The sequence below is a fragment of the Leucopleurus acutus genome (assembly GCF_964270905.1).
Source record: "Leucopleurus acutus genome assembly, chromosome: 19".
NCBI classification, from domain to species: domain Eukaryota; kingdom Metazoa; phylum Chordata; class Mammalia; order Artiodactyla; family Delphinidae; genus Leucopleurus; species Leucopleurus acutus.
In genome coordinates, this window is record NC_139161.1 from 59,674,321 (window position 1) to 59,694,489 (window position 20,169).

General features: G+C 63.6%; 1 protein-coding gene across 1 annotated transcript; it reads right to left on the minus strand.

The window, feature by feature from the left end:
* Positions 1-4,874: 4,874 nt before the first annotated feature.
* Positions 4,875-19,182, minus strand: DRG2 (developmentally regulated GTP binding protein 2). The gene is made up of 13 exons (XM_082860370.1): positions 19,065-19,182; positions 15,593-15,753; positions 13,989-14,078; positions 13,382-13,442; positions 12,021-12,111; positions 11,421-11,493; positions 11,212-11,317; positions 10,460-10,557; positions 10,159-10,235; positions 9,041-9,129; positions 8,265-8,323; positions 5,896-5,949; positions 4,875-5,556 (listed from the first exon to the last, which is right to left on the minus strand). Exons 1-13 carry the CDS (start codon positions 19,126-19,128, stop codon positions 5,470-5,472), a joined length of 1,110 nt encoding a protein of 369 aa, XP_082716496.1. The 5' UTR covers positions 19,129-19,182; the 3' UTR covers positions 4,875-5,469.
* Between the last annotated feature and the right edge of the window lie 987 nt (positions 19,183-20,169).

Below are 20,169 nucleotides of genomic sequence, written 5' to 3' on the forward strand. Positions count from 1 at the left end.
GTAGCGCAGGGACGCGGCATCGAGACTCGGGTATACAGCCCCGAACAGGGCCTGGCTGAGGTGCCCTGGAAGTGACACGGGGGCCAAGAGTTGCAGGAGGGGAGGGAGGGAGGCCTGGGGGAGGCACAGCGGTCCGGACGTGATGGAGGAACAGCAAGGCCAGGGTGACCGAGTGCAGTGAGGGGCGAAGACGGCGGGTGGGGCAGAGGTCAGGGGTGAGGACTTGGCCACGGCTGTGGCAGAGAAGGGATGGAATTGGACCTCCTTGGTCTTCACAGGATCCCTCTCGCTGCCACAGGAAGGACGGATGGCAGGGGCTGAGGGCACAAGCGGTGGCTGTTGTGGGAGCTACCGTGGCGGTCCGGGCGAGCGACGCGGGGGCCTGGGCCGGGCTGGGCAGTGCGGTGGACAGAGTGCGGGGATGCTGGTATATTTTGCAGGTGGAGCCTGCAGGCAGCTCACGAGCACCTGCACGGTTTCCTTACTGAAGCAGGCGGGAGAGTGGAGGCGGCCAGTGGAGGTGAGGGAGGCCGTGGGTGGAGCTCTGCACGTGGTGATCTCGGACGTCCGCCGTCCAGGGAGTTGGCGGGACTCGCACGGCTGTCAGGGAGTCAGCGGCGTCTGGGTGGTGCTGGGGCCACAGCTCGGCAGGATGGCACCGGGGGTGGGTGCACGTGGAGGACGGGCCCTAGGAGTGAGCCTGGGGCTGCACTGTTTGGGGCCAAGGCGGCCCCAGAGACCAGAAGGGTGGTGTGGGCAGGCCCTGCTGCCGGCTGTCACCCAGGCCACCTCCCCAGAGCAGAGAGGAGCCGCGGCCTGGAATAACGGTGTCGGTAATAACAATGATAAGAGCAGCTTATTCTCCGCAGGCCCTGTGCCTGGCTCTCTGTTTATCTCATGAAGGCGCCCGTTGGCCCCAGGAGCGGAGGGTGCCCTAGTGCCCACACGTACAGCTGAGGAGCCCAGGGCAGAGGCTGCATCCAGGACAGGGATGGGACCGACCCAGAGTTCCGAGCCGCCCCTCCCAGCCCCCAGGCTCCTTCTCCGAGCAACGTGGGCGCTCCTATGGCTGGGCTGGCCGCTCTGAGCTTCCGTCTCTTCATCTGGACAGTGGGCTTCGCAGCCCAAAGACGCCTGCCTGAGGTTCGCTGCAGCCCGGTGAGTCGCTGGCCAGCATCCAGCGCTGGCCTCCCAGCTGTTCTCCTGGGCAAACCACAGGCCACCGAGGACCCCCAGTGTGGGCAGGCAGAGGTGTGGCTCCGGGCGGTGTCCCCGGGCCCCCCTCCCGTCCTCACTTTCCTCAAATGTCACGTGGAGCCGGGGGGTGGGGTTGCACCCTGCAGTCTCTAAGGGGAGCCCCCTTCTCTGGCTGGTTCAGGGTCCCGCCTCCCTCTTGGGGTCCCTGGCCTCTGCTGCAGGCACAGAGCAGGTGTCAGGGAACAAGTGTCTCACTCATTCATGTGTCACCTGCCACATGCCAGGCACCGTGCTGGGCTCCAGGGGGCCACAGAGTCGAGCAGAACCAGGCATGGCTTCCGCCCCCACTCAGCTCCCAGTGTCAGGGGGACATGGATGTTAAGCGAAAAGCCACACCAACAAGGGGGGAGCCACAGCCGTGGGAAGAGCCGTGAAGGCCAGGCCACGACGCAGGTGGGCAGACGCTGCATGGGGAGGCCAGGGGGTTCCCTGAGTTTCTGACCCTGAGCCAAGATCTGAGGGATGAGGGAGCTAATCAGATGGAAGAGGGAACAGTGTTGGGGCAGAGGGAAGAGTATGTGCAAAGGCCAGGTGGTGAGAGAGGTGGAGTGACGTGGGGCATGTGGAGTGGCAAGTGGCCAGAATGGGAGCTGGGGTGGGACTGTGGTCTCCATCTCTATGGCAGCAGCGAACGTGGCAGGGCTTTGAGCTGTCAGGGATGCTGCGAGCAGGTCTGGAAATAAAAGTAACCAGCACCGCCAAGCTTTCCGACGTGCCGGGCTCAGGGCCAAATGCTCTCCCCCAGGATCTCACTAGATCCTCACAGTGTGTAGGGTGGAAGCTGCTGTTCCTGCTGTGTAGCTGAAGGGTCTGTAAAACAGGTCTCAGGGAGGTTAGGTCGCTGAGCGAAGGGCCAGAGCGAGGACCCGACCGCCTGCTTCAGAGCGTCCTGCGCTCACCTGCGGCCTCACGCTGCTCCTTGCGTGGCCGTCCTGGACCAAAGCTTTTGGGCCACTGTGTGGAGGATGGGGCGCGGGGGCCAGTGGCTGTGCCGGGGTCAGCTGTGGTGGGGGACACACTCAAGTCAAGCGGGCAGCCCCAGAGAGGGTTGTGTGGGGCCTTCGGGGCTGGCCCGGTGCCTGAGGCCAGGTGGGAGGTGTGGGAAGATGACAAGTTTGGTCTGAGACGCAGAGGGTTTTGGGGTGACAGTGGGCCGTCCAGGTGGAGAGTTGGGGAGGCAGTTTAGCCCTGCAGGTCGGGGGTGACAGGGTCAAGGCTGTCTAGGAGAGGGACAGAGCGAGAAGGGGGGACCCCAACTCTGGCCTTAAGGACTGTGTGCCAAGGAGGCGGGGAGGGGCTGCCGAGGAGGGGCCCAGGAGAACGAGGTTAGAAACTTCGCAGCTCCGCGGCGGGTGGCATGTGGCCTCGGCAGGAGCTGTTCTGGCAGCACGCTGGGGAAGCTGGGGGCAGAGGGTGGACATGGGGAAGCCAGGCCGTGACTGGTGGGGGGGAGGGGGTGGCCACAGGGAATGATGCACCCGGGAGGAGTGTGTTTTCAGTGAGGAAGGCCCAGCAAGAAGGCGGCTGTCTGCACACCAAGGAGTGAGGCCTTGGGGCACCTCGATCTCTGACTTCCAGCCTTCAGAACCGTGAGAACATCTTGTCCATTGTTTAAGCCACCAGCCTGCGTACTTTGTTATGGTGGCCCCGGCTAGGCCCAGGAGGATGAGTCACACAGACCCAGGAGAGAGCATGCGAGCGGAGTGAAGGCCCTGAGGTGGCCTCTCCATTGTGGAGGGAGGGGTGGCTGCAGATGAGTGCGGAGCGGTGGGAGTTTTCCAGCCGGGGTTCGAGGGGGCAGGGCCGTTTCAGAGGCTGTCAGTGGCACAGGGAGGCGCCCACCCTGGGTGGTGTAAGCATCCCCCCGGGGCCGGGCCACATGGGATCTTGAGGAGGACAGATGAGCTTAGGGATTTTTGCCAAAGAAGGTTTCTGAAATGAGGAAGCGGGGAGTCTAAGCTGGAGAGGAAGGGACACAGGGACGAACACGGGGACGTGGATGGACATCCGTGTCCTGAGCCCTTTGGCACCCGAGTCTCATAAAGCTGCAGGCCAGGCCCCCTGGGAGCACAGCCCTGCAGCCAGGGCAGAGGGACGTGTGGGTACTGCTGACCTTCATAAAGACAGGCCGTTTGAGCAGAAGGGACCTGGGGTCACCCTGGCCAGAGCCTCCCTGCACAGAAGGCCCAGGAGGATGAGTGATGGCAATAGGGGGCGCCTGGGACAGGGGCTGACCCTTGGGGTGCACCTTGGTGGTGTGGGGCAGGGACTTTTGGGAGGTGTTGGGGGGCTTCACCAGCCTGAGGGATGCCTTCCCCAGCACGAGGCGCTGCGAGAGACCAGTTCATGCCGACCTACCCTCGCGCAGGCTGGACAGCCTAACCATGCTGACTACAGATCCAAGAGGCCGAGGACCCATCACAGACGCACAGACTGCCCTGGAAACGAGCCCACCCACGGGAGACGGGGGGGCCCAGTGACCGGAGCCTCAGACCCTGCCCCGCCAAGCCCGCACTGGCCAAGGAGGCCCAGACCTCTAGCCTCATCTCCATCCTTTCCCAGCCTGCTTGGGGGACACAACAGGCCTGGATCTGACGCCCTGTGAACCTGAGGCAGGAAGCGGCAACGACCATCGCCCAGGCAGAAACCCTCCCTTGGGACCTTGTGGCTAGGCCTTGTGGCAGGAGGTGGGGCCAAGGTAAGCAGCCCACCGTCGCCGAGAGGAGGACGGCGCTGGGCATCGATCATGTCATTTTACAGATGAAGAAGCCGAGGCTGAGACAGACCTCACGGTGAGGGAGCAAGGCCACAGGTCAGCCACCACCCCCTCCCCCTTCCCCCTTCCGCCTGGGTGTGCTAGTCAGAGACCCCAGGGGTCCAGGGCCGGGTCACCTTACCTGGGTCCAGTGGCCTGCTCCCTGCCTGCATGCCGCCCGACGGGGGTCCTTCGGCCGGGCCCCAGGAGTGCGGCTGCCAGTGGAGAAGCTGCGTCTGTATCATGGGCGGCAAGCCCAGCCCCCCACGCTGCCCGCCTGGGGCCCCCATGCATATTTAATAACGTCTATTATTCCTGTTTTGTCACCGGAAAGGAGCCTGAGCCGCTGACAGAGAAGCCAAGAACAGCCGGGAGAGCTGGGCAGTGGGCCTGCTCCACAGCCCAGCCCCCGGGGCTCTGCCCCACCTGCTGGCCCAGTGCCTCCGAAAACCTGTTGCCACCTGCCCCAAAGGCTGCAGGGCCGGGAGGAAGTCTTCTCATTGGCTCAGCAGCCTCAGCTGGGGCTCCAATCCCAGCTCTGCGCTCACAAGCCGTGTAGCCGAGGGCAAGTCACTGCCCCTGGAGCCCAGGCTGCTCGCAGGCCCGCACGGCGCCTCGCATCACTCCTCACAGAGGCCCCCCTGAACCCCAGGCTTGGGCCTGCTTCCCCAAGGCCCAGGATCCGCACACTCACTGCTGCCCCGACCCAACCTGGCAACCGAGTTCAGCAAACTCACAAAACTGTCCTTAGTGAACAGGCATTGTTTCCACTTTTTATTTCAGGAAGGAGAGCCGAGAGATTTGGGGGTGCAGGGTGGGGTGGTATTTAGAGAAAACGCAGAGCCCAGACTCCAAATCCGCCACCCGAGGTAACTGCACCGGGCTGGGTCCTGGGCTCTGTGCTGGGCAGGGGGTGCCCTGGGAGGGGGTGGCCCTTCTGGACTGGTCAGGCTGTGGAGGGCGTGAGCTGGGCCTTTAAAGCCCCAGATCTCTGGTTTCCATCACGGGGCAGCCCTGGGGTGGGGGGTGGATAGGGGGTTTTGTCCTGGGCAGCCCCCTCCCTGAGAACCAGAAAAACCGGCAGGAGCTGAGGGGCCGCCAGGGACCCAAGTAGGCCCACGGCATCAAGCCAGCCATCTGCACTAGGCCCTAGCTGGGGACAGGTGGGCAGCTTGCCCATTCTGCACTGGAAGGGGTGGGGAGTGGGGGGAGAAGGCGCAGGCCCAGGGACCCAAATAGGACCCCTTCCAGAGTCCAGTCTCATGGGAAACACTGCCAGCCCAGCCCAGCCCCAACCTCGTCCTAAGGCCCCAGCATGCTGTCCACCATCTGCCCATTGAAGAAATTTCTGCAAGCAGCAGAGACATGAGAGACCCCTTCCTGGGGTGCATTTGTATTTCCCCACTTTAGGCTCTGGTGAGTTCCACTGGGGGCGGGGCGGGGCGGGGGCGGGGCCACTACTTCTTCACGATCTGGATGACGTCCTCGTGCTCCATGGTGTGGGTCAGGCCCACCCGCTGCGGGCTATACTTGGTGCTGGTGCCCTGAGTGGGGAGCGGGACGGGGGACCACATCAGCCTCTGTACCCACCCGGCCGAAGCTGACAGTGTCACTGGAAGGGGGTGGAGGTGCAGATGGGGGGTCTAGAGTGGGGGTCCCAGCGCCAGCAGACCCCGCAGCCTCTAACAGCAGGACTCCCAGCGGTCCACCCGGCCCGGATTCCTAAGCGGGAGGGCCGTGTCTGGTCTGGGTCAGCATGCAAGCCACACACCCCGCAGAGCAGGACTGACAGACACCCCAGTCCCCATGCGGAAGGACGGGAGCTCCTGCCTGACACTGAGGCTGCCCCGGGCGACCCTGCCCACCTCCCGCCCAAGACTCACCCACACCAGCGCGTACTTGAACTGGCTGGCGAGTGACCGGTGGATGCGGTGGCACTGGGGGACGGGAGAGGGACGGATGGTGAGCCCGGGCTGCGCCCAGAAGCAGCTGGGCCCAGGGCAGGTGCTCTGGCGGTCCCCACGCAGCCTTGTGCTCACAGCTGCTCTGGCGCTCCCGCTTCCTGCCTCTATGGGGCCGCGGCCACTGAAGGACCTGGGCCCGCCCACCCACCCTGCTGGAAAGGCAGCCCTGACAGGAGCTCTGGCAGGTGGATGAGGGCTGTCAGGGTCCCCACCGGGCCTGCCTCTCTCACCTCCTGCCGCCCTGACCCGGAACCTCCCACATAACACGTCACCCCCAGCCCAGGATGGCCCACGTCCTGTAGCACTCCCGAGTAGGGACAAAGGTCACAGGAACCCAGCGCTGTTAGGAGGCCCGAAGGGAAGAACTTGGAGGGCAGCCAGCTCTTCCGCCCGAGAATGTGGCCCCCTGGCTGCACAGGCTGAGCGGGCGCGGTGGAGGCGGCTGGGGTGAGGATAGTGCGACGTCGCCTGTCCTCCATGTGCCCACAGCCTCACAGGCCCTGGGCAGAGACCAAATGCCTGAGCCCAGACATCAGGCCTACAGGACCATTTCCGGGGGGCCATCCTGATCTGGGCCTCCTCTGGGTGACCAAGGATGCGTGGCCACAGCAGAGGACACTGCCGGCAGGGACGAGCACAGACACACACACACCCGTCTCGACACTCTGTTTTCTAGACCAAAAGACGAAATCTGACGGTCCAGGTCAGCTCTGCCTGCAAATGCGCGTGCCCCCGAACGACAGAACTAGACCTGCCTGACAAGCTCAGGGTCACACGGTTGCAGAGTCGTCCCGGGACCCTGGGAGCCCTCGAGGCAGATGGGGAGGGTGCCCTCCAGTTTGCTGCAGGTCCCATCGTGCCCTGGCATTCCTGACACCAAAGTCAGTAGGCGCTGTTTCCCACTGAGCCTGCTCCACGGCTCTCCCTGGAGACAAGCGTTCCTATGCACTTGTGTCTCTAGCAATGAGGGAGGATGGAAGGCCGCCCAAGCTGCACCGCACAGCATGTGGGATTCAGTCCCCCGACCAGGGATTGAACCTGCGCCCCCCCTGCAGTGTAAGCGCAGAGTCTTAACCACTGGACCACCAGGGAAGTCCCCTAAGGTCATTCTTTTTAATACTGTTTGTGGATGGGAGACCCTTGAAGCCCACAGTGTCTCTCACCCCTGCCGGCCCTGCCAGGTCCTTTCTGCCCCTGGGGCTTATGGCCCGTGATCCTGTGCAGGCAAGGCTCTTGTCAGCTCCACTACGTGGACTGCAAAGGCCCCGGGGGCTCCGTTACCGCCAGATGAGGTTACCCCTCAATGTTAGTATGTGGGCGCCAGGGTGCAACCCCATGTCTGACTGGCTTCTCTACTTTGGGTCTGTGGTCAGCACCCAGGCAGGCCTGTGTGCACAGCATGGCACCTGTGATAGGTGAGTATCCAGGAGGGGCTGAGGTCCTGCAAGGCAGGCCTCGCTGGGACAAGATCCAGGCTCTGGAACCAAGGCCCCCGCAGGCCCCTCCCCACCTTCTAGCACCTGCTGCCTTCGACCCTGCGACCCTCCGTGCCAGCTGGCAGCCAACGGCCCACAGTCCATGTTCGCTCCTGCCTCGGGCCTTTGCACCTGCCGCCCCACTGCCTGGAAGAGCCTTTTGCTCCTGGCCTCTCCAGCTTTCCTGCCAGGTGTGGCGGAAGCCCCACGTCCTGAGAGGGCCTGAGAGGGCCAGGGCATGTGCCAACGTGCCGCCGCCACCCCCCACTGCACTCCCCTCGGTGTGGGACTGTTTAGCTGCAGGACTGGGTGGCTGGCATCTGTTGACCCCAAAGGACCCCAGTTCCGGCAGGAACCGGGGCTACTCGGCTGGGCACTGATGCTCACTAGCGTGTTGGGTGCACTGAGCCCCCGGGGGTGGAGCCGATGGGGCGCGTGGAGGGGCGGGCTGCGCGGGGGGCTGAGTGGAGGCAAGCATGGGGGAGGCACAACTGGGAACGCACAACCCAGAATCGTCCTGGGCGGCAGCTCTACTGACCTAACGCCTGAATGGCCCCGAGGACCCCGCAGCCCTGGTGGGACAGGATGGTGACGACCGCTTCCCAGGCGTCTTCCCTGCACCGGGCAGCAAGCCGAGTGCCTTACCCGCTGGGCCCATCCCACGCCGCCCCCTAACTGCAGCTGGGTGGCAGGACACGCGCCCAAGCACCCGATTGCAACGCGGCGGCTGAGGGCCAGGAAGACGTCAGGCAGGGCCCTGGGCGATGGGCAGAGCTCCCCCCACCCTGGCCTGGACAGGTCTCCTCAACTCACCACGTGCTCCACAGAGGCCCCTTTCCGGAGGATGATGGCGTCCGTGAAGTCCGGCCTCTCTGCACAGACAGGCGGGGCGGGGCGGGAAGTCAGCAGAGTCGGGGCCCACTGCCACGCAGCCCCCCTCCGCAGGAAGCGGAGGCCCTTCCAGTCTCCGGCTTTGGCCTGCGCTTCCCCCACTCCCGGGCACACCCTCGCTAAGAGCCCCGAACAGACTTCTACAGCCTTGACTCAACACAGAAAATCAAACCACACCCCAGTCCAGGGAGCAACCTCCTGCAAACCCATCAGCCACAAGAGCCCCGGCCGAGGGGACCCGCAGGAGAACCCGGGCTGGACCGGCTCCGGCCGGGCAGCCTCATCTCCCGCTGCAGACACAGCCAAGGTCGACGCAAACTGCCCAAGCTCGGCCGCCAGGCCGTGGGATGTGAGGCGTGTGCACAGGGGCTGGGACGTCGGGGAGGCCCCCGTGTGCCCAGTGCCCTAAAGCCTTGACGTAGCGTCTGTCACCGCTTGGGGAGCCACTGCTGGCGGTGTCTATCCCATCCCCACATCCCCCTCAAGGCCAGCAGCCCCAGAACTCGGCATTCTTTGCCACAAGGGCTCAGGCCGAGGCCTCTGACAGGCTGCGGTAGAGGGTGGTGCCAGCTCTGAGATGGGAGAAAGCTGTCGTGTAGAGACTGGCTGGGCCGGGGCTCTGGGCGCCGCGCGCAGACCGGGCGGCCCGGGGGAGGGGGAGGCCCGGCCGCTTCTCGGGCCGTGCGGCCCTGACTCACGGCCTCTCTTCTTGGTGTAGATGCAGGTCAGGGCCAGGTACTCCCAGAGCATCTCCAGCAGATAGTCCAGGTTCAGCTTCATGCCGCAGCTGCCGGGAGGAAGGGGCCGGTCAGAGCATCCAGGGCTCCCGGCACCCAGGCCAGTGCAGCCCAGCTGGCGCCCATGGGGCAGCACAACCGCAGGCCTGACGGTGCTTCAGCTGCCAACACCTCTTGTCACTGTCACGTTCACGCCCAGCACAGCCTGCCATCTCTCCGGGGCCCTGTGGAGGGCACAGGGCACCTGTGGCAGCTGGGGTGGCCAGAAGCAGAGGATGACAATGCAGAGCCCACCCCCCGAGGGGCCCAGGGCTGCCCGGCAGGGGTTTCAGCGATGCGGTGACCCCTGGCTTGGTCCTTTGCCGCTGTACTGCCCTGAGTGGGGACCCGCGCTCCCCTGCGATGCACGTGAGCAGGTACAGGGGTGGCCTGCAGGGCCCTGAGGACGGGGCCCGGACGCAGCAGCAGGAGGGGAGCCGAGCTGTCCTGTGGGAAGGACACCCGCTCTCTGCTGCTCTTCGTGGCTGCTAGGGACGCCCGGGAAGCAGTCCTGGCGTGGGCCTAGGAGCCCCCTCCTCCTCAGTCCCCAAGGCCCTGCTCCCCAAAAGCCAAGCGCCATCGTGACGCTGCAGAGCACCTGGTGGAGCTGGGGAGCCAGCAGGGTGGGCACAAAGCCAGGCTGCCCCGACAGAGGGCCCCACAGCCACGGCGAGCCAGAGTGCAGGCGGCTCCCAGGACCCGCCCCTCAGAGAAGCCCCCACCTGAGGACTTCAGTCCCTTCTCCCCACCCCAGCGGAGGGGACAGGAGCCACATCTTACAGGGCCTCAGGAGCAGCGGGCTACAGCCTGGCTCTCTGGGGGTCTGCAGTTAACTGCTAAGCCACGAAGCCGCTAACCACTCTCACTCCCAGACCTTGGTGGATGAAGTCCTTCTGTTTTCTTAACCAGAGCTTACCCCATCACCCACCTGGCCCAGACAGGTTAGGGGGGACTCGGCCACGGTCACCAGCAGCTACCCCGCGGCGCACAGAGGCCTGACAGATGGACTCCCACTCAGAGAGGGCGGCCGCGAGCCTCACCTAATGACCACGCTGTCAGGTTTCCGGGCCAGGCGGTCCACTTCCTCCATTGAGATCTGGTCGATTTTGTTATAAACCTGGGGTTGGAAAGGGGGAGGGGGTGTTGGGGAATGAGAGGAAGAGAGCAGTGTGGCAACAGGGCTCCACCCGCTGACTCAAGGATGGGGAGAGGCTGAAGGGGCCTGGGGGAGAGGCTGCGCTGGCGCTCTGGGGCAAGCCCGAGGCGCCTGCGGGATGGAAGCAGCCCCTGGGGTGAGGGCTCCCCTCCCACGTGGCTGCCCCGGGGGCTGGTACCACTTACATACAAGCAGGGCATGTACACGCGGTTGCCCATGATCACGTCTATGAACTCGTCCGGGGAACAGTCTTCTCGGAACAGCACCTCCGCGTTGAAGATCTCTGAGGGGCCAGGGTTAAGGGCAACCTGTGCGCCAGCAGCGCCCCCCCCACCCCCGCTGCCAGCAGGGCCTGAAACAGCCGATCGCGAGAGACGCTGCCAAGAAGGACTGTAAGGTTACCTGCTTCCACGGTTTTGCAGGATTTTAACGTTTGGGGAGCTCCCTCACTTTTCTCAGGGAAGCACAACGTGTAAGGGGTTCAATATTTTGAATCTTTGCTGTTACAACAGAAGAAACGACGCCCTTGCCAGGATCGCCAAGGCAGCCAGTTCCAGAGCGCGGAGCGCTGGTCCCGCTCCCACTACGACGCGAGCTGCCCCCTGCGGCTGCCCTGCCTCCGCTCCAACCACCGCCCCCAGCCTGGCCCCCCCCCGCCCCCTGGGGTCGCCCCGAGGCCTCCGCAGCCCAGGAGGCCCTGTCCCTCGCCATCTCGTCTTCCTTCCACACGTGACCGGCCTTGTACCCTGCAAGGAGACAGGGGTGCACGGCTACGGCCCGGCCAGCCTGAAGCTTGGGGAGCGTGAAGCAAAGGGGACAGAAGTGCCTCATGTGAGCTGGCCGCAGCTTTCCTGCGGCTTGGACGGAGCTGGGTGATGTGGGCTGTCTGCGTCACCCGGGCCTCCGCTGCCCGACGGCCACGGCCCCCCTCTCGCACCTTCGGGAAGGATGCTGTACTCATGCAGGATCAGCTGCACCAGCTTCTCTGAGCACTGGGTCAGCGTGACCGTCGAGTTGAAGGAGATGCCGCCTCCTTTCTTGGGCTGGAGGAGACAGGGAGGGGTGATGCTGACAGAGCGGCAGCCGCAGCCCGCACCGCTCACCCTGCGGGCCGCGGCCGGTCCCACCCCCTTGCCGAGGCCTCACCTTGAAGTAGATGTTGGGCTTGTGCTTGTTGAGGCGGATGCCGACCGACCCCAGCTCCTTCTCCAGCAGGGACCTGGTGGAGCCCCCATGGCCTTCACAGGTGCCCGGGGCAGGCCGTGCGGCCTCCACCCTCCACGGCCTGCCCCCCCGCACCCGCCACCAGCCGCCGAATGTCCCCTCCCAGCAACCAAAGGCGCTGAGGACGAGCCCCAGACCCTCGGGTCAGTCCGAGGGGAGATCGCCTGCTGTGCCCTCAGCCGCAGGCCAGGGCGTGAGCAAGGCTCTGCTGTTTGCGGCCGGGCTCCTGGCAGACGCTGGGCAGCAATGGGGCACCCAGGCCCCCGCAGACAGGAGCCAGAGCCAGGGGGGCACGGCACAGCCCCATCCTCCAGACGCAAGCCTCTCGGGGAGGCTGCCCCAGGCCACCTGCACTGGGTGTAGCCGTGGACAGTCCTGCCACTGCTCCCACATGGCAGAGCGCCAAGCACCCCTGGAACCACCCACCACGAGCTCAGGGACACACGGGCGGTAGCCGCAGTGTCCTGTTCCCCCCGCAGGGCCTTCCCAGGCATGTCAGCCTGCCCCATCCCAACTGCGGACCTCTGCACCTCTCCCTTGGTGGCGTCCAGCATCATGATGACGACGTCGGCTGTGCGTGCCACGGCGATCACCTGCCGGCCACGGCCCTTCCCTGGTCAGGAGGGAGGAACGTGGTTACACAGTGACATGGGCAGGACCGCGGGACGCCCGCAGCCCATGGCGCAGGCTCCTGCCCCTACAGGCCCGCGCGGTCTGCCGTGCGCCGCCCCCAGGCAGGTACTTCTCCTGAGCCCTGTCTCACTCGTGGAAATGTGTTCTAGGAGCAACCCCGACACCAGCGCCTGGGGAGCAGAGGCGCCCCTGCTGCCCCCCACCCCCACCCCGCTCCGCGGGCCGAGCTGGGTGATCCTTCACCAGCTGCTCACTCAGCCTGCAGAGCCACACTGGGCAGTCGCTGTTATCTACCTGGTCCAGACACCAGAAAACCGAGGCCTGGCTTAGAAACACTCAACCACTTGCCCAAGACCACAAAGCTACGTGGTCCCAGGATGTGATGAGTCTGCCCCTCCCAGAACGAGGGTTACGGTGAGGAAGCAGCAGAAGGCACAGGGAGGGGCTGTGGAGCCGTCACCAAGGTCAGACCCTGCCATCGGACAGCCAGAGAAGGCAGGCACCAGGCCAAGGTCACACAGCCACTTGGGGACTGGGGTCACAGCAGGGACCCAGTGGTCTCCAGGGGCCTCCTGACTACAGCGGGTGAGCCTCCCCCGTGGGGGCCAGGCCTCCTCCTGCTGGCTGGGATGGCAGGTTCCTGGGGGACCACCATCGCTCCCCACGCCAATCCAAGTAGGCAGGACCTCGCCCTGATGAGGGCGGTGGGCACGGGACCCCCAGGAGGAGGCTCCAACTCCAGTCCCGCACTGCACAGGTGCACGGTCATTTAGGGCAGACGCTCAGCCGTCCGTCCCCACGCTCCTCCCGGCCGTGAGAAGGAAATGACGACACTCACTCGGTCACAGGGGTGTCAGAGGATTAAGCGAGACAACGGTCCGCACGGAGCTGGCACCTGGCAAGGGAGGGACGACCCCAGCGGGCAGCCACCTGCCACCAAAGCCGAGGGCGTGTCCCATCTCAGAGGACAGGGCTCCGGGGCTAGGGCTCCACTGCCGTGCGCCCGTCCCTGGCCGGGTCCACCACACACTGGACGTGGAAACCAAAGCTGCCTGGTGAGCCGTGTGACCCTGGGCAAGCCACCCACCTCCTGGGCCTCAGTCCCCTCAGCTCTGAGGCCAGAGTCTCTCGGGAACAGAGCACTGGGCCCGGGGAGGGGCTGTGAGCCCAACCCTCCCGTCAACCGTCCACAGGCGCCCACAGGGGAGCCTGGGCTCCACCCCGCCCCCCCCACCTGCTCCCCCTCCCACCTTGTGCTGCGCCTTCGATGATCCCAGGAAGGTCCAGGAGCTGGATGTTGGCGCCTTTGTACTAGGATGCAGGAAAGGAGGTAAGGCGGGGCCGGCGGGCTGTGAAGGGGCCTCCCGGGCCTAGTGTGAGCCGCGGCCCCACCCCAGCCAGCCTGGCGCGGACCATGTCCCGTGAGCCGAGGGGCCGCCTGGAGGGCGGGAGTCTCTATAAGCCCCCGGCAGCCACTGCTGATGGTAACAGCGCTTCACGGTGGGAGGCCCAAGGCCACAGAACCCCCGTTGCCCAAGGCTCCAAAGCTTCTCAGGGAACAGGAGCCAGCCAGCCACGGGTGACCGAGCCGGGGCGGTGCAGGGCAGCGGGTCACAGAGGGGCACCGGGGAGAGCTGTGCATGCTGGCAGACTCTCGGAACCAGCCAGGATTGCAGGACGGGCCAGGCATCTCTGGGGTCCCGACAGCCCCAGCCCCCAGCGGTGTCCGTGCTTGAGGGCAGAGCAGCTCAGCCCAGAGCCTCCCCCGGCACACGAGACACACACACACACGCACGCGCGCGCGCGCGCGCGTGCGCGCTCACCCTCCCTCCTGGGATCCGGCAAGCCCCGACTTACTTCAATGACCCCAGGGATGCAGGTCAGGGTTGTGAATTCATAGGACGCAGCCTCGCTGGCCGTGGAGGTGATCAGGCTGAGGAAGGTGGACTGGGAGAAAGCAGCTCGTTGCAGCGGGGGTCCTGCCCGCCTCCAGGAGCCCAGGTGCGACGCGGGGAGACCCCCACCCCCCCGCTGGGCTGTGATGACAACAGCTGGAAAAGTCACCTCTGGCCCTGCCTGGGGGGTTCAACACCACACCACCCTGTGCCTGAGGCCTCAGGCCTGCCTCGGGTGGACACAGGGACCTGGTTCCTAAGGGGGTTCCCCCGCTACATTGGGGCCCATCCCCAGCTCCACGGAACCTCCAGACCCTCCTGGGCCCAGAAAACTTGGAGTAGGTGTCGGTCCCACAGCACACAGCTGCTGCCCCCAGGAGGGCGAAGAGGCAGGGACCCTCCTGCCTGAGAGCGCCGGCGGTGGCGCAGGGCTGCAAGGGAGGGAGGGAGGGGAGCGGGAAGGATCCGGATGGGACCTCGCGGCCGGCCCACGGCAGGAGTGGGGCCACACCTGGCCGGGACTGAGAGACCCTGCCTTCGGTCCTGCTTCTGCTGGGGACCCGGGACCTCGATCCGGTCCTGACCTTATGAAGGAGGTGACAAGACAGGGGGAGCGCAGTGATGGACGCTGTGGCCCAGAGGCCAGCACAGCTGCGGGCAGTGCCACGAGGCCAGCCTGGCCTGGCCCGGTGCCCCCACCCTAGTCAGCAGGGAGCTGGGGTGCAGCTCGCTCACACGCCCTCAGGCCCTGGAACCCAAACAGGGCTCGTGAGAGATCACAGGCCTCAGGTCACAAAGTCTCTGCCCAGGGGGCCTCTTGGAAACTTGAGGAAACATAAAAACCTGGTGGGGTAGACAGGTGTGGCCAGCCAGGCGGCCCTGAGAGCCGTGGTTGTCAGAGGCCAACCTGGGGGACACCCCCGAACCTGTCTGGCCCCTGCAGGAGGGCGGCCCGCGCCCTCCTGTGCTCAGAGAGCCCAGATTCCCAACAGGGCCCAGACCCCAAGGGCACAGCTCTCGGTCACTAGAGTGGCTCCTCCCAGCCTGGGCTTCTCACCCGGGAGAGAAGGCCTTGCAGGCTGGAAAGTAAGGTCGAAAGAAAAGGCTAAAACGAGCGAATCCACGGCAACACCCTAGGAGTCAAAGCCTGGCCGTGCTCGCCGGCCGCCCAGGGGTCACACCCGGTCAGTTCAAGGCGCCCCGCCACCCTCGCTCCCCAACGGCCTCCGCCTCAAGGTCCCCTCCTCGGGGCTCTGCTCACACACCTGCTCACAGGGCAGCTGCCCCGCTCCACGTGCCTGCCCTTCCCCTCTCCTCCGCAAGCTCGGGGCTGAGTGGGCAGGGGCAGAACATGCCTGGCACGAGGTGCACACTCAGTGAACATCTGTGCTTGGGGACAAGGCAGAGGCCAGCGGGGCCACTCCTGCTGAAGAGTCCCCACCGGGCCCGGGGAGGCTGGGTCTCCTGCGCCCTGGAGCTGGCTCAGAGAGGAGGGAGGGGGCGCGGCCGCGGCAGAGCGGAGACCAGCCACCTTCCTCCCCGAGGCCTGCGGTGCCCATCACTGACCTTACCCACAGAGGGGAAGCCGATCAGCGCCACGCGGGCGTCGCCCGACTTCATGACATCGAAGCCCTCGCCTTTGGATGAGGACGATTTGGAGGGTTCCAGGAGCTGGGCCCGATACTTGGCGAGTTTTGCTTTCAGCAGGCCCAGGTGATACTCGGTGGCTAGAAGACAACACAAGATGGAAGGTGAGTGTCCCGGGTGGGTTGGGAGGGTGCCGTACGCAACCGAATGCTGGCCGGGACCCTTAGAGCCAGACAGCAACCGACAGACAGACACGACCCAATGTCAGTGGTTCTCAGCCAGGGCGGCACCACTCCTGGGGGCATCCTGGAGGGCGTTTTCAGGTGTCGCTGCGATGGTGAAGTGATGGTGAAGTCTTCACGGGCACTTATCAGGCAGGAGCTGGGGAAGCCCGCAGCTCTATAAGAAAGTCAGACCAGCAGAGCCAAGAACTGTCCTGTGTCGCAGGGCCACAGAGGGAGCCTGGATCAGGATCTCTGGGGCCCAGAGCCTCACAGGGCGTTTTTACAGCGTTGACAGACACTGACATTCCCAGGAGTGGAACTACTGTGTATGCTGAGGGAAGAGTATAGCATGTTTTGTTTGAAACTTTACCCAGACAGGCTTGCCTGCTTGGGACCCCAGGCTGCCAACAGGGAGGCCTCGTGGAGGGGACGTGAGTCACCCACACGACACACCTGCATCATCTGCACTGTGGCTACCACATGTGCAGCGCTGCAAACACCTCACCGCCTCCTTGTAACTCCACTGTATCTTGGCTGTGCCCCTACATTCATTTATGGAAATAAACCCTATTTTAGTTATAAATTACTTTCCTTTTTCTCCTCCTTGATATCGATTTTTTCCAAATTCTCATGTACGTAAGTTACACTACTGATGGGGAGCTGCACTGCAGGGCAGCAGAGGGAGGGTACAGGACCTCAGCTACGTGTCATGTTGCTGTGGTCAGGTGACCGGCCTGGCCACTTCCCGTCTCCACCACTGTCCCTCTCGTTGGCACAGTCCAGCCGCCCATTCTCGCCTCAGGACCTTTGCACTTGCTACCCCATTTCAACCTCATCTTCCCAAGGCTGACTCCTTCTCAGCTCCATGTCACCTCTTCAAAGAGGCCTCCCCTGCCCAGTCATGCAGAGGCAATGTCACGCGGAGCTTAAGGGCCTGTGTTGGAATTCCATCCTGAAATTACGGGCCATTTTACTTTGGAAAAGTTGCTTAACCTCCTCGTGCATCAGTTTCTTAATCTGCAAAATAGGGATGTTATCAGCGATAACTACTTCTGCAGATTTCTGTAATTAAAGAAAGCTCTGCGAACAATGACCAGCACATGGTAAGCTCTCAATACAAGTCGGTTATTATTACTGTCTGCAGTAACCCCCTCCCCTGCCAGGCCCCTTGCTGGTCCCATTTGTCTTCATGCTTCTCAGCACCATTTGAAACGAGAGCCGACCCTGGAATAACACGGGTTTCAACTGCACGGGCCCACTTATACGGGAATTGTTTTCAGTGATGTAACAGTGCTACATGGTCTGCGGTGGACGGAATCTGTGGCTGCGGAACCGTGGACATGGAGGGACGGCTATCGGATGCGGCATTCTAAGATCGTGGGGTCTGCGGTGGGTCCCGGAACCAGTGCCCCCCTCCCCCATACCGAGGGACGACTGAATCTTGTTTCTTTGCTTCCCTCCCTCCAGAAGGGCAGGATCCCCAGCTTCCGGTGCGGTGCTCAGGAAGTGTTTTGGCAACTGAATGAGTGAATTGAGGGCAGTGAGAAGTGGTCAAGGACAGGCTCAGCAAGTCGGGTTCACGTGGTCCTTTCTGTCACCCCGGCGCATGAGACTCTGAGCATCTCTGAAGGGAAGGACTACGTCTTGATCCCTTCATCACCTTTACATCCCCTCCTGGACCACTGCCAAAGCGGCAGCATCTCAAGCCTCCTGCTACTTGCCTTGAGCCCCATGGATGATGCTCTGCAGGGCAGCCAGGGGGAGCTTTTAAAACAGAAGTCTCTGCTGCTTAACACCCTCCACTAGCTTCCACTGCCCTTAGAACACAACCTGGACCCTTTCGCATGACCTACAAGGCCTACACGACTGGCCCACTCCTTTCCCATCCTGCACTCCAGCCCCAGCCCTTCAGCTCCTTCAACAAGCCAAGTTCATTCCTGCCTCAGGTCCTCTGCACCAGCTGTTTCATCTGCCAGGAACAGTCTCCCCGCAGGTCTTTGCATGGCTGGTTCCTTCTTCTCATTCTGGTCTCGGCTCAAACGTCCCCACCCACCTCATGGTGGTGTTCTCTGATCATCCCACCTTAGTAGCCCCAGCCCTTACCCCGACACGCTTGCGACATCACCCTAGTTTGTCTCCACAGCGTTTATTATTGGCTGAAATTATCCTGTGTATTCAGCTACCAGTTTACAGATGGTCCACTGGAAGGTCAGCTCCATGCGGGCAAGGACGTGCCAGCCGTTCACTGCTTTAACCACAGTGCCTGGCACCTAGTAAGGGTTCCGTGAGTATTTACAGAATGAGAGTGAAGGCAGCCCCCCAACTTCACAGCCAAGGGACGACAGACACTGAGACCAACCACAGGCTTGCTTCCTGCTCCTGCAATCCCACAGCAGGGCTGGTCAGGCACTGGGCCTCGCCCACCACAGCCAACCACATCTCCCACTACTCCAGACCCTCCTCATCTAGACTCTCCTCCTCCCTCTCCCATGAACACGCCGTGCTCACCCCAGCTCCCGTGTCTTTGCCTCAGCAGTGCCCCTCTCCTGGAATCCCGCCCCCAACCAGCTCAAGTCCCGCCTCCTCCTGGAAACCTCTTTGGGTGTCACCGGTCTCCTCTCCTCACTGCTCCTCCCCTCTGAGCTCCCGCAGCCCTTACAGTCTGCGCCCAGATTTGATGCGTCAAGTGCTACCTATGCTGCGGGATCCACTTTAATACCGGGTGCTCACACGCGTCCAGTGCTTTGCAAACAGAATCCGGTTTAACTTAGCTGTGAGCTAAGAGGGCGCACGGGGTTATTACCCTCATTTGCAGAGGGGGACACTGAGGTTCCCAGAGGTGAGGTGACTTCCCGAGCTTTCACAGCAGGTACGAGGTGGAGCCGGGGTCCAAACCCAGGTCCGCCAGACTCAAGTCCTGACTGCCTCCACCCCACCGAGGGGCTCCGGGCAGCTGGCAAGGCTGTACCTGTGTGAGGGGGGGGGGTCTCCTCCTGGACTTCCGCCCACAAAGGAGCAGAGCACCAATCCACCAGGCCCGACCGCCAGGAGACCCGGCTTCGAACCCCGACCCCGCCTCTCCGGGTCGGATGCTTGCTCCGTATGCTGGGGTTCTCTACTCGGCCCCCTTGTCGGGCCCCGATCCGCACCCTTGGGATCCCGCCCGGCTCCTCCGGCTCCGGCAGCCCCCCCGCCCGCCGCAGACGCCCCGCCGGGCCGGCCCTCACCCTTGTTCTTCTGCGTGCGGGCGATTTCCTTCTCGATCTCGGAGATCTTCTCCAGGATCCCCATGGCGGCGGCTGAACCAGGCGCACAGGCGAGACAGGCTGCAGCGGCTCCGCGAACTCCGGCCCGTCGGCGGCTGCAGATCAGCGTGCGCCGGAAGCCCACCGAGAACGGCGTCCGCGTGCGCCCGGAGCACCTGGATGCAGACTCCGGGCAGGCGACGTCGAGCGCAGTGCCAGATGCAATTGGTTCCGCCCGCTAGGCCGGCGGGGCTGGAGAGGGGTGGGGGATGGGCCGGGCCGGGGCGTGGCCAGGCCGGCGGGGGCGAGGCCAGGCGAAGATGTGCAGGAGCGGGGCGTGGGAGACCCAAAGGGACCGTCCCGCGGTGGACTCCGCACTGCGGGTCCCAGCACAGCCGACTTCGCTGGTGTAAAGAAAAGGCGCTGAGCTGAAAGTCTGGTGGCTTATTTTGTATCGAGGTTAAATATGGGTCCCCAACCTAGCCTTACTACCCTGCCAACAGATGCCTCCTGATAGGACGCAGTATAGACAGCATCTGTTATGCGGAATTCTTGCCAAAATATACTGTGTCTGAATTTACACCCGAGGAAACATCAGACAAATCTAGAAAGTGGTACATTTTATGGGACAAGTGGCCTGTCTTCAAAATTGTCAATGATGTAGGTGGAGGGGCTGGCGGTGGGGAAGGGATTGTTCTAGATTAAGAGATGTTAAATATAATGTGTGGACCTTGCCTGGATTCCGGTTGAATTTTTTTTTTAATATATTTATTTATTTTTGGCTGCGTTGGGTCTTCGTTGCTGCGTGCGGGCTTTCTCTAGTTGTGGAGAGCTGGCTTCTCATTGCGGTGGCTTCTCTTGTTGCATAGCACGGGCTCTAGGCGCGCAGGCTTCAGTAGTTGTGGCACGTGGGCTCAGTAGTTATGTCTCGTGGGCTCTAGAGCATAGGCTCAGTAGTTGTGGCGCACGGGCTTAGTTGCTCCATAGCATGTGGGCTCTTCCCAGACCAGGGCTCGAACCCATGTCCCCTGCATTGGCAGGCGGATTCTTAACCACTGTGCCACCAGGGAAGTCCCGTCCGGGTGAA

What these genes read in the sequence shown, in the direction of transcription:
- DRG2 (XM_082860370.1), bottom strand. Translation starts at nt 19,128, where the DNA reads ATGGGGATCCTGGAGAAGATCTCCGAGATCGAGAAGGAAATCGCCCGC. An exon ending in CCTGACAGCGTGGTCATTAG is followed by an intron (nt 9,130 to 10,158) that starts GTGAGGCTCGCG and finishes TCCTCCCGGCAG; the next exon opens with CTGCGGCATGAAGCTGAACC. An exon ending in GGGCCTCTGTGGAGCACGTG is followed by an intron (nt 5,950 to 8,264) that starts GTGAGTTGAGGA and finishes CCCGTCCCCCAG; the next exon opens with TGCCACCGCATCCACCGGTC.